Genomic DNA, 13,007 nt, shown 5'->3' with positions numbered 1-13,007 from the left:
TGCAGGCACAATGTTCCTACAATGAAAGAAAGCTAAGCTATGGTGTCCTCCCTCCCCCTTTCTTTTCAGGAGGCAAACCTTCCCTACTATGCAAAGACACAAACCTGACTGATGAGAAACAAAGGTCCTGTGCATCCTTTCAACTATTGTCAAATCCTCCTTCCCTTATTCCACATCTTTTCAATGAAGGGCCCTAAAAAACCCCCACTCCAAACATCCGTGGGCTGGAGAATGGCAACCAGCTGGGCAGACCAATACCACTGCACATTCATGGCTCTAAGAGATGCCCCAAATACATATTTGGCCAACTGTTAAAAATCAATATTCTGGCCAAAGCTGAACATTGCCATCATGGAATAAACTTCTGAGATACAATACAAAATTTTACCCAAACCAATTACCAAAAAAAGTTAAATTTTATGAACTTGATGTGGTAGAAACATAATTCAGCAATCTGTAAGCATTATCAACTACTGGACAACTCCTATGTTCACTCTATTGCCCATCTGTGATGTTAAATAGGCGGGCAATTTCAATTGAGGTCCATGGAAATCCAGAAAGGTATTCTGTGGCATCTTATTTTTCTCTTAAGACTTTATTTTTCTTGTTCACTATTCTTTATTTGTTTATTGGTACCTAGGATTGAACCCAGAAGCACTCAACCATTGAGCTACATCCCCAGCCCTTTTTATTTTTTATTCTAAGACAGGGTCTCACTAAATTGCTTAGGGCCTCACTAAGTTGCTGAGGCTGACTTTGAGTTTGTGATCCTCAGCTTTCTGGCTGCTGGGATTATAAGTGTGTGCCACCCATCCAGCTATTATTATTCTTTATTATATTTAGATCTAAGTTGATTTACATGAATATTTCTGCACAGTATTTTGAAAATTTTTTGTTGTGAAATTTTGAGGTAGCAAAGCTTATGTCCTACTTTCAATTCTTCTTCACAAGATGTGAAGAATTTCTAAACAGGAATTATTTTTTCAAACACTCAGACTGCAGCAGGTAAGAGCCAAATTTTTTTCAGGGAGTACTATCTCCTTGCAGTACATATTCTCACAGATGCAACAGGCATGTGACAACTTTAGTTAACCTAGGAGAATCCTAACGCATCATTTTCATAGATCACATTTATTATCATGCATCATTTGTTTACACATCCCTTTATTCCCACCAGACTAGATTCTAGTGGGAAGGACCTAGGGTTCTAACATTTTTCTTTCAGTGCCCAGGCTTCAGAATAGAAATGAAATGAACAGCTAATCAGGAATAGCAGAAACAGGACAGGAGAGGCCTGATGTAACAGTGAGACACTTCAACCAATCTTTCTCTCTCCTGCCAGAGGAGGTGATTCTAAATTCCAGGATGACACCTACCAGATTAGGTTTTTAAAAAGCTAACTAAAGCTGGGCATGGTGATGTACACCAGTAATCCCAAGAACTCAAGATGCTGAGGCAGGAGGACTGCAAGTCTTTAAGGCCAGCTTCAGCAACTTAGACACTATCTCTCTCTCTCAAAAAAAAAGGCAGGGTGTGTGTGCTAGGATATATCTCAGTTGTAGAGCCCCTGGGTTCAATCCCTAGTATTGATACCAAAAATACTATACCACTTAAATCAAACCAGGTCAAACTATTTTATTTATTTGTATATATCTTGCCTTTTATGAAAAGGACATGAGACAGTAACTGACATATTCTAAAAATTACTTGCACACCCCCACCCTCATAAGATTTTAAGTTCGAAAAGAAGCTAGCAGCTGCAGAGGTACTTTGCATGAATGTCATCATCATCCTCCCCACCCCCACCCCCAGTCCTGCTAAGGTCACAGCAAGTGTCACTACCAAGCAGGCAGGGAAAGATAAGAGCAGAGCAGCAGCAGTCTGAGAGTGGCAGCAGGGAAGGGTAAAATACAGCTGGATGTATATTCTACACACAATACAGCTCTCAAAAACACACTGAAGTCACCTAAAGACAAAATTCTTCTCTCTAAAAGGCATTTGAGAATTTCAGTTCTCTGTTGCATAGAACAAATCTTGAATTAATCAAATAAGCCCTGTTATATACATATACACCAAAGCAGTTTTAATGCTGCCACATTCTAGCACAAGATAATGCTCAGATGATGTCTTACCTGTATGATGGGAAATGGGAGATAGTTCATGTTGTTAACAAAATACAGAAGGCTATAGCTATAGCCCATGAATGCTCCAGCCAGTAGGAAAAAAAGGTGATATTCATTTAAACAGTTTCGTGCCGCAGAGCTATCTAAACTAGAAGGGAAAAATTAAGTTGTTAATACAACAGTCAGGGATATATTTCACTGTTTTAGGCTTCATACTTACTGAAGGCAAAATTCTGAGTTAATCACTTAAGAAATGTCCCAAATTCTAACAAAATGGTTCATTTTAAATAAGTGTGAGCAAAAGATTAACAAAACCCTTGTCCCTGAAGCCTGAAAACCTGACTCTAGCTCTATTCCCCTAGAAATCTGACATGGGTAAGAACGTCTACTTCAGTACTAAGTAACCTTGCTTACAAACTGGTAAATTAATCTTCACTGAGAGGAATCAAATCAACTATAAATCAACTGCCTGAAAGAGATGCCAAAACTTTGGTCTTCTGTGTTGTCTCTGACTAAACATCCACCTCCAGGGATTCTGGATGCTACATCTATAAAATTGCTACAAGAGATACCAGAGCCCATTGGGCACAAGGCTTTTAAAACAGGGAGTCCCCAATACCTGTCTGATTTGATCTCCACTCTCGAGTTGTACCACAGGCAAGGCAACAGCTCCTGAATGGCTGTGGGACCCGTCACCTGTTTGAAATGCATCCAGTACTCCTGCTAAAGAGGAGGTCCCAATGCTTCCCAGCTAACAACCTAGAGTTGTTAAGTTCTGAAAATTTAGTTAAATCCAAGAGGATTCCCTAGTAAGAACTTCCATATCAACCTATCATCTTTATCTCACATCTTTTAATTTTAAGGATAAGGTCTTATTATTTGGTGAATATTAAGCTCTTAAACTCCTTTGGAAGTTGTCTGAGCATCTCTATAATCTGGCAAATATCTGAGGGTGTACAGAGTCAGCAGGAATACCAATTAGGGGCCTGTTCCACCACCTATCTCCATGAGGGTTGAGATTCCACGCTGATTGTTTTCTGGGCCCTGAGTTATAAGATGATAAAAGAGATTCATTTTGCTCAAGACTCTGACTGTGAAATTATCAGTAAATGTATTTATAATGGGCACTAATCTCTCTAACAACTTGTAGCTCATTGTAGCTTTCTGCTCCCTGGAACCTCACTGCCCCCTCCACTAAAAAGAGATGTGCAAAAAAGAGTTCAGGACTCATTTAAAATGAGCCATGGGGATTTCCTTAGTCACAACAGTACTGTATTCATAGATGTCCTTTATCATTCAATGTTTATCAACAGTATAGTTTTCACTACAGAAAGCCTCTATTGGAGGGGAAAAAAAGCAACTCTGCCTCATAAGCAGTAGCCGAGGAAATTAAGTATTAGGCAGAACTCATTATTAACATTGTTTTAAAGTCAGTGGAAAACAGGGAACTTAAGATTACTCTAATAATCTTTCTTTATTTATACTTTTTAATGTGTGTGTATGGTGCTGGGGATCGAACTCATGGTCTTGACTTGCTAAGCATATGCTCTATAACTGAGCTATACCCACAGACCTTTTTTAATTCTAAAAGTCAGAGCATCAACTTACAATTTCTATCAATCCCATATTTCAAGACTGTGTAAGTTTTAAAATCATAAAAGCACTCTATAGAAGGTAGTTATTATTTTAAAATTCTCTCTTCAAATTCATTCTTTCCAAACTACCCTTCCTTCAAACACCAAACACCTTCTCCAAGAACACATGTAGATCCTCCCAGCTTCCTGAGCTCTCACAGATTTTATGTGCACAACTTATGTCCTTCTTCCTATTACATTCATATGTTTCCACATCTTCAATTCCCTACTGTTCTCGATCCTCAGGGAGCTTATTGTCTGTTTGAATCATTCTCACAAATCTAACAGCACACAGTATAGCACCTTCTACAACTGTTTTTCAAATTTTGTTGAATTCAAAGTCAAACGTCAAAAACAACTGATGTATGTAAATGAGCACCTTCTGTAGAAATTGGGAAAGCAAAGAATGTCCATAAACTATTAACATACCTAGGCCATCTTTGGCTTAGTAACTAAACAAGGATCCCTAGAAAGAAAAAGTATTTAACATTACCTCTCAGTATCAGAGCAGGGAACCACAAGAAAACTGTATCGGCCCTTAGTTATCACTGCTGCACACCAAGCCATCACCATTCCCAAGGCAGTATGAACAAAAGAGTGCATGAGTTGCTGGGGATGAAAGATCTTCCCTATCAGGGCCAGTCTGGAACACGGAATGGAAGGCACAACTGCAAATAAAACATTGATATAGCCTTATAACTACAGCATATGAAGTTAGAGGATCTAAACTATGCCCTCTCATCCTTGCATGAAGACGCCAAAGGGCAGAAAGTAACATACAGCCAATAAAATACAGAACAGAAAAACTTGAGTTAAAAAAATTTTTAAGAATGAAAAAGAAGAGATGAACACACAAAAGAGAAAAGCATAAGAATTTAGGTTTTTATTACCATGCTATTAGGGTTAGGATAATAATAATTTTCTTTCTTTTAAATTAAAATTTCCTAATAGCTGAAATAACACCAACTCTGTAACTCTCCAGGGCCATAAAAGAATGTGTAACGATTTAAAGATAGATCCTGCCCTCTAGCAAAATCTTTATTTCAATATTTGAAACTGTCAGTATATAATCCATCTGAGAAAAATAAAACGTAGTTAGGTAAATATTGACAATACAAAATACTAACATAAAAGTTTATATGGAACTTCCTTTTTTTGGGGTGTTTGGATTGTTGTTTGGGGACTGAACCCAGCACTGAGCTATATTCCCAGCCCCCGCTTTTTTAAAGTTTGAAATAAGGTCTCCCTAAGTTGCTTAGGGCTTCTCTAAGTTGCTGAGGCTGGTCTCAAACTTATCGTTCCTCATGCCTACCTCCCAAGTTGCTGGAATTACAGGCATGAACCACACACCCAGTTGTATGAGAATTTTTAATACCTCTCTTACAACCCAATAAAGTTGTCTGGAAGTGACCTAGGGAGGCTACTGTGGTTAGTTACTAAGGTATATTTGCCTTTAAAAACAGCTAGCCTAAGATTCCCTGGTCTTTTATACACTTGAAGAGATGGGGGCTGGGGTTGTGGTTTAGCGGTAGAGTGCTTGCCTAGCACGTGCGAGATAGGTTTGATCCTCAGCACCACATAAAAATAAAAGAATGAAATAAAGGTATTGTGTCCAACTACAACTAAAAAAATTAATATTTAAAAAAAGAGAGAAGAGATGGATGAGAGGCAGAAAACTAAGAAAAGAGAGGGCTTAGGTACTCTGCACTTTTGGGGAAGAGGCTGCCATCACTCCTCCTACCAACATAAACACCCAGAGGGCAACTATGACTAACTTTTAATACTCTAAATGTGCCAAACCCTCTCATTCATTCAACCTTACTTGCCATATGTTTTTTCCAGAACATCACTGTCCTCCTTTATCTATTTAATATAGCTCCTCATTCAAGGCATGGTGTAAATATCATCTTCTTCAGGAAGTTTCCATGCTAAGTAAGTGGTGCTCCTCTGAACTCCCTCACTATCCAATGTATAGTAGGCAAAGGCGAGTAATGTTTACTGCTAGTCTGCCTAACTGTGATCTTTTGGAGAAGCTGGGACCATACAATGCATGGCACATAGTAATGGCATAAGGAGTGCTCATGCAAGGAATGAACCAAAGTAACTAGTCAGGCTTTTAGAATGAGTAGGCTAAAGAGCCCTCATCGAGCACACCTACCAACAGAAGACGGCCCAGGCACAAGGGAGAGTGTGAAAGAACACTGTTATAAGCTGAGGTGTTCTGAGTAGGGCCTCAGTGGAGGAGAGACCCACCAGTCAGGAGTGAGGGTTAGGAAAGCAAGGAAAAAGGTATGCATTGCAACATCAAGAGTTAGGATTCAAGCTTTTACAGGATCTCTGGTGTCAGTCCTTCCTGACCCCTCCCACTTTATCTCCAACATGGCAACCACTGTTCTTCATTTCTAAAAGATTTCTATTTCAAAATGCTATATAAGTGACATCATGCAATAAATAGCCTTTGGGTTTTGCTTTCTTCATTCAGTACAATTCCAATAAAAGTTGTTCAACTTGTTGCACATATTTAAAAAAAAAATTCAAGCTTTTATACCCTATTTTACAAATAAGTACTGATGAGCTTTTAAAACATGGCAGAAAAAGCTTCTAATTGTGACAAACTTAGGAATCCGAACAAGGCAGGAGGAGTAGAAGAGAAACTGAGAAAAATAATAAGCTCGGAATTTAGCAGGTAATTCTCCCAAGGCAAAACCTAATATTTTAAAGGTTTAGGTTTGTTTGAAAATCATAGCATTATAGACTTCTATATTTGAAAAAAAATTTCACCTGGTCTTGATCTGCTACCCAATAAGGAATGATTTTTACAATATGTTTGCTAAATCACAGCTTTAATACCAGCTGTGAACAAGTAAAAGGTCTAAATTTATTTATTTACTTTACTGTGGCAAAATACACATTAATAAAATTTATCATTTGAACCATTTTGAAGCATACAGTTTTGTGGCCTAAATATGTTCACACTGTTGTGCAACCAACTCACCACCTACTTCCCAAACTTTGGCATCTTCCCCAACTCAAACTCTACCCATTCAGTAATCCCCATCCCCTAGAAAACACCACTTTATTTTCTGTCTCTATAAATTTGTCTGTTCTTGGTACCTAATATAAGTGGAATCATACAACAATTGTCCTAAAAGGTCTAGGTATATTTTAAAAATAGAAATTAGCACCAACATTAATTGTAATATATATTCAAAGCATATGATTTTGTATATATTCTTAAAAACGTGACACAAAATTCAGCTTGTTATACATATTCACATATAAAATGAACTTAGTCTGCCTTAGTAAAATAAATTCAGACTTTTAAAAACGTTAACATTTGAAAACTCACCTGCATAGAACTCCACATTGAAAATATTTATTATTATTATTACCACTGACAGCAGCAGGAGGTAAAAGATTACATAGGAGCTATATAGATCATTGAAAGAATCTAAAACATAAGAGATAAATTGGTTAAGTTTATTCAGTCTTGTAGACATGCTGAGCACATGGCAATATAGCAAAGGTTTGAACTTCAACTGTAATTTTAACTTTAGAAGTTATCTTTCCTTCAAGAATTTAATTGTACACTGCTGACAGGTCCAGTGGGACATCAAACTCAAGAACTCCAGTGTGAGTTATTCCAATTTGGCTCTGGGTACTTTAAAATTACATTCAAATTTCTTTTAAATCACCCAGATGTTAACATCAGATCAAATACTGCCATATGCAAACATTTCATCATGTGAAAGAGAAGTACCATAGTTAGTAATACACCAACAAAGTTGCTTTTTAAAGTATAAAAATATTTTTCAGATCTCATCTTAATAAATGCATTTTAACTAAAGTCAAAGTAACATCTTTAGAAATAGCATAACCCATAAATCATCTAAAAGAGCTAAACTAAGAAAAACAATTGTGATGTTCTGTGAAAAACTAAGAAGTCACCCTTTCAGAGTAGTGTGACAATTAATATTCCAATTCAAAGTTTAAGATATGTATATATTTTCCCCAAAAATGTAAATAAAAGAAATAAAAACAATAGAATGTGTTTGCTAAACAAACTAAAACTTCATAATGAAACCAATTAACTTTAAAAATACAACTCAGTACTGGAAATAATGAAACTACTTACTAAGTCTTCACAATTAAATTCCTGCTATCTCTGCACTGGCATATGGCTTAATTTTATCTGACCTGTGCAACCTGTTCAAGAAATGACTGACACAGATTAACAGAAGACTTACATGACTTTAATTCTTTAGCAGCAATATCTCCAAAGGCCAAAGGTAAAGATTCTAACTCCCTAAAAATTGGCACTTTCTTATGAAACTTAAAATACACAAAAACAAAATAAATATTCCAATGTTATGACCAGACGTTCAAGAGTATTTGTGTTTCTTAGCCTTAGGCAAGACTTTAAAGATTTCAAAACCTATTCTGTCAACATTTAACTCAAAAAAAGAGATAATTCTAGTGCAGCATCATGGAAAAACATCAACTTTGATGCCACAAACTAATACCCAAATCCTAGATTAGTCACTCACTAGTTGAGTATCTTTGCACAGATTTACTCATTTATAAAGTAGGAATAATACCTCTTTATTAAAAAGGTCATAGGAAAGAGATATTGTATGTAAGGTGCTTAGCATTGTGTCCAGCATGCTAAAAAATGAGAAATAACTGGTAGCCATTATTAATGGACAGAAAACAAGTTATATTTAGTGCACTTAGTAATTTTGTCTCCAAAGATTCAGAGAAACATTTTAGCCTACCTCAATTTCTCCTATCAATTTTTGCATTTAACTGTATCTTCCCTAGCCAAAAGTTCATCCTTTCATTATCTTTTTTTATTAGCTACAATATAAAAATGAAGGATTCTTAATTTAGTCATATTTTCTACCCACAATTTAAAACAGATTTAAACATGATAGGCATGCACTCTTCCATGATAGTAACAGTTCTTTTTTTAAAAAGACAGACAGGATCAATAAAGGTGTCAAAAAGAAAGACAAAGAAAAATTAAGCTTTTTCTTGGTAAGTTTACTAATCTCATTATTTAATAAAAAGGTGTTTTATGTTATACAGGCAATGCCTTAAACTTATCTTAAAGTCAATGTTTGGTATGTCAATACAGGCAGTAATCAGAAAAAAATTATTTGAAACATAGTGCAATTTTTATGTTTTCTCTAAATTGAATATCACTTACCTGATAGCCACTGTATGGGATGAAATAAATCAATACTGCTGAAGACTATAAATACCGTAGCACAGATGGGTAGAAGCAACACTGACCAAACAACACTTGCAACTATCCTCCAGCCCAAAACCTAAAATTAAACAAACAAAACTCCCTCAATCATGAAGTCAGTTAAATCATTTCAGTTATGCAAATCCTATCTCTTCATACAGGCTATTAGTCACTAATACATATATACCCAGATCATAGACCATGCAGTTATATACAAACCCAAATGATTACTATTATAATAATATCACATACCACTAAAGAACTTTGTAAAAATTAGTGAACTGATGCTTGGATTAGGTCCAGAGTCAGGTGTTATATTAAATATCACACTTTGGAGTAGAGATTAAGACCGTCTTATTTAGTTTTATAATCATATTTACCACATGTCTCTCCAGATTCTAAATAATTATAGGAATATCCAAAGGCTGTATACTTGAGAACCACAAACATGCATTTCTTACCAGGTAACTAACACATTGTAACACTGTACTCTTTTCTAAATCTCAGTGCCTAACATAAGGAAGAACAAGACTTACTGTCAATTAATAGGAGATACTGAGAAGTTTTTAAGCATGACAGTGACAACTGGAACTATGTCCTGTAAAGTAAAACATCTTTGTGTTCACCATAAGGTGGCTGAAAAAAAGATATCCTGGAGGAGACCAGATCCAGTCAGGAGGTACAATGGTTAGGGACAGCCGACAACAACAGACCAAGTCAGAGATTACAGTCAATGTCTGCACAAAGGCAATAGCCAAGGGAAAGGAAAGAGGAACAAAATGCAGCCACATTTCCAAGGTAAACACTACAGGAATATATAACATAGGTGGTAAAGAGTAGATAACACCTGAAAGTGTTTAACTGGGGATAGAGGAGATGACAGTACACCTTTTTGGGCCCTACCCCAAAAGTAACCTTACTTCCATCTCTCTTTGCCCTCCACAGAAGACATGAAGGGGGAAGCATGTCCTCAGCTCAGTCCCAAGGTGGATATTTACCTCTACCATGAATATGTGCCCTGCTTACCTGGTCTCCAACCCCAGGAAGTGCCAAGGCCACACTACATTCTTCCCAATTCTGGACATTCTTCCCAACTTTTCTCCACTTCCGTTCTGGGGATGGAACCCAGGGGCTTATGCATGATAGGCATGCATTCTTCCATTGAGCTATATCCCCAGCTCTTCCTTTCTCACTTCTTATCCCAAGGAATCAAGTTACTTATTTTGCACCTACAGGATACACTTGCATAAAATCCCTCCCCATTCTCTGCCCCAATTTCCAGTCAAATCATCCACGCCAGGCAGGCCAGCTTTCACTTCTGACTCCTCTCCCATCCTGTACCCAGCATCCCCTCAAGGACGTCGCCACAGCCCCCGTAATCAGTTCCCCGGGCGGTCCCCTCCCCACGCTGTCTTCCGACAGGCACCCTACCCGTCCAGAACGCACGCGCGGTCGGAGCCCGCCCGCCCAACCCATGCCCAGCGGCGAGCGCCCCAGTGAGCTGCACTCACGCGCCACAGGATGTCCCGCGACCCGCCGGCGCAGGGTCCACTCGTAGCCGTGGCCATGGAGATGGCGGGCCCGACTCTAAGCAGTGGGGGAGACCGCCACAGCAGTTCAAAGGCACCAAGGCCCCGGGAGGACCCCGTTGGGGCTGCCTGAAACACTGCCTGAGGAAAGCCTGAACCAAGCCGCAACCCATTCCTTAGATGCTTGTCCCGGGTAGGCTCCACGGGCCAGAACTGCCCGACATTCGCGTCCCCCAAAGGGGGCTGTGACTCCAGGAACCGTTCTCTGGGATCCAAAAATTCCCTCCGAAGCAGGGGCCAACGGGGCTTCAGAAACAAGGGGCGGCGGCGCTGCATGCTGGGAACTGTAGTCTCGACGACCTTCTGAGACCGTGGAGGAACGTTGCATTCTGGGACTCGGAGTTCCAAAGTACAGCATGCCGGGAGTCGAAGTCTTCCCGGCGGTGATTTGAAGCATGCTGGGAATCGTAGTCTTTTACAAAGCCTCGGGATTGGTTTTTATAATATCCACGGTATTGATGGATTGAATTCTGCAGTTATACAGGTGTAACAAAATTATCTTTCCTCATTTCTCTTCATTACTTTATCAACCTCCTAAAGTGAAATCTAAGGATGCTGTGGCCCTCTCCACAAATAGGTACTCAGTGACCTAACTGAAATCTTTAAAAATTGGGGGACTTTATTAAGAGGGATGCATTTGGTTTCATAAAATCTGGTTTCTAATTCCAGTTCTGCACATGCTGATATCTTGGCCATTTCGGAACCTCCATTTCTTATCTGTAAAATAAGGATAAAAATAAAACAAGTATACTGTGATGCTGTGAGGATATAATGTGCTCTATAGATTATCATTGATTTTCTATTAGTAAGGAAGAAAGCTTTTCACCAACTCAGGTTTCCTTAGTGAAGTCTTCTCTGATTGCTTGCAGCCTCAGTGAGATCTTTGGGTGAATACTGCCAATACCTCTGTATAGTCTATTACATTTCACAGTCTATTCAATACTCCAGGAAGATAGAGGGATAGACTCAGTCATTTACTGACTCTGAAGAAACTCATAGACTAGTGAGTGAAATTGAGATCACACATAATTCTCTGTTATGTTTGCTGAGTTGGTTGCTCTGTAACGGTTCCTGAGTTGCTTTAAGATTATATCATATGTACTTCCCATAACCACATAATATGTCATTTCTTAATCATTATGGGACAAACTTGGATTACATTGCTAGATCAAGTCTCTGCCATCAAGAAACCTTCCATCTTGTGGTGGAAAAAATTATAAAGAATCAATCTATATGAATGTCCATAAACACCAGGTTATTTGAAATCACAAGAACTTATTTAGTTTCTATGGTAAAGACTACCAATTCTCTACTTCAGTGTCTATTCTCCCTTATTTTTTAATAGTAGAACTCTCAGCTTTTATATAGGCTGATGGATAAACCCTATCCCCTTCCTCCTGTGTAGTGAGATATGGCCAGTAACTGAGTTCAGGCCAATATCATAAAGTATTACATGGTAACTTCCTAGATACATCCTTTAAAAAAAGTTAGTGCGTGATCATTACATCTTAATCCCTTTCACCATTCAGGTGCCTGCAATTTGGATGTGCTGGTTTGAGTGCCAGTACCATATGGACCACAGCAAGAGGGCCACACTACAGAAAAATGAAATACTGCCCTTAAAGGAGTCTTGATTATTTGGAGCAACCATACCAGTCCTGGGCTGTCTTTGCCTCCCGACAATACTTACACAAGACAGATGATTATTTTTTATTTAAGCCATCTTTATCTTCATAGCACTTCTTATATTCTTAATCATCTTTCATAATTTTCTTTTTACTTACTGTCTAACTTCTCATTGGTAAACAAGCTTCACAAAGGCAGGAATGTTGTCTTATACTGTTTCCAAAGAAGCTATCACATTAGTAAGTAGTCCATGAATGTTTAAAAAATGAATGGATGGACAAAATTAACTGTATCAGACAATGTCTATTCAGGACAACAACATTTTATTATCCCAATCGAAGAAAGATTTAATGCAATGAACTGATAAAAGTGTTGGAAGGGCTAAGAAAGCACAGGGGAGAAAGAACAGGGCTGTGGTAGCAAATGGGAGAAAGGAGTTATTACCCAAATATCAGGAGGCTACTACATCCTCTGCACTGAAGCCCATGAGATCATATTCAGTGCTGAGCTACTGAGAGAGATGCCCCTACTTGTGTGAGAACTAAACCATTGTTGTCAAGCAGGAACTGAGGAGTCAGTGCCCTGTAAATGTTGTAATGACCACAGGTAGTGCCCGCTACTATCTGCAGTTGCTATAGCAGTTGCTTTTTTTTTTCTTTTTTTTTTTAATATACTAGGGGTTGCACTCAGGGATGCTTTACCATTGAGCTATATGCCCAGCCCTTTTTTATATTTTATTTAGAGACAGGGTCTCATTGAGTTGCTTAGCACCTCACCGTTGCTG

The 13,007-nt window shown here is 38.3% G+C and overlaps 1 protein-coding gene across 2 annotated transcripts in view; it reads right to left on the bottom strand.

Annotated features, from left to right (window-relative positions):
• Positions 1-10,628, bottom strand: part of Ndc1 (NDC1 transmembrane nucleoporin) — a 48,669-nt gene extending 38,041 nt beyond the window's left edge. For both annotated transcript variants that reach the window (XM_076862713.2, XM_076862714.2), the window contains exons 1-5: positions 10,520-10,628; positions 8,967-9,087; positions 7,107-7,208; positions 4,251-4,425; positions 2,133-2,271 (exon numbers count right to left, since the gene is read on the bottom strand). In XM_076862713.2, the coding sequence (XP_076718828.2) occupies positions 2,133-2,271; positions 4,251-4,425; positions 7,107-7,208; positions 8,967-9,087; positions 10,520-10,576 (594 nt within the window). In that variant the 5' untranslated portion in view covers positions 10,577-10,628. The remainder of the gene's footprint in view (positions 1-2,132; positions 2,272-4,250; positions 4,426-7,106; positions 7,209-8,966; positions 9,088-10,519) is intronic.
• Between the last annotated feature and the right edge of the window lie 2,379 nt (positions 10,629-13,007).

The sequence above is a fragment of the Callospermophilus lateralis genome, chromosome 7 (genome assembly GCF_048772815.1).
Source record: "Callospermophilus lateralis isolate mCalLat2 chromosome 7, mCalLat2.hap1, whole genome shotgun sequence".
In the NCBI taxonomy this organism is placed as follows: Eukaryota; Metazoa; Chordata; class Mammalia; order Rodentia; family Sciuridae; genus Callospermophilus; species Callospermophilus lateralis.
This window is presented reverse-complemented; position numbering and strand designations above follow the sequence as displayed.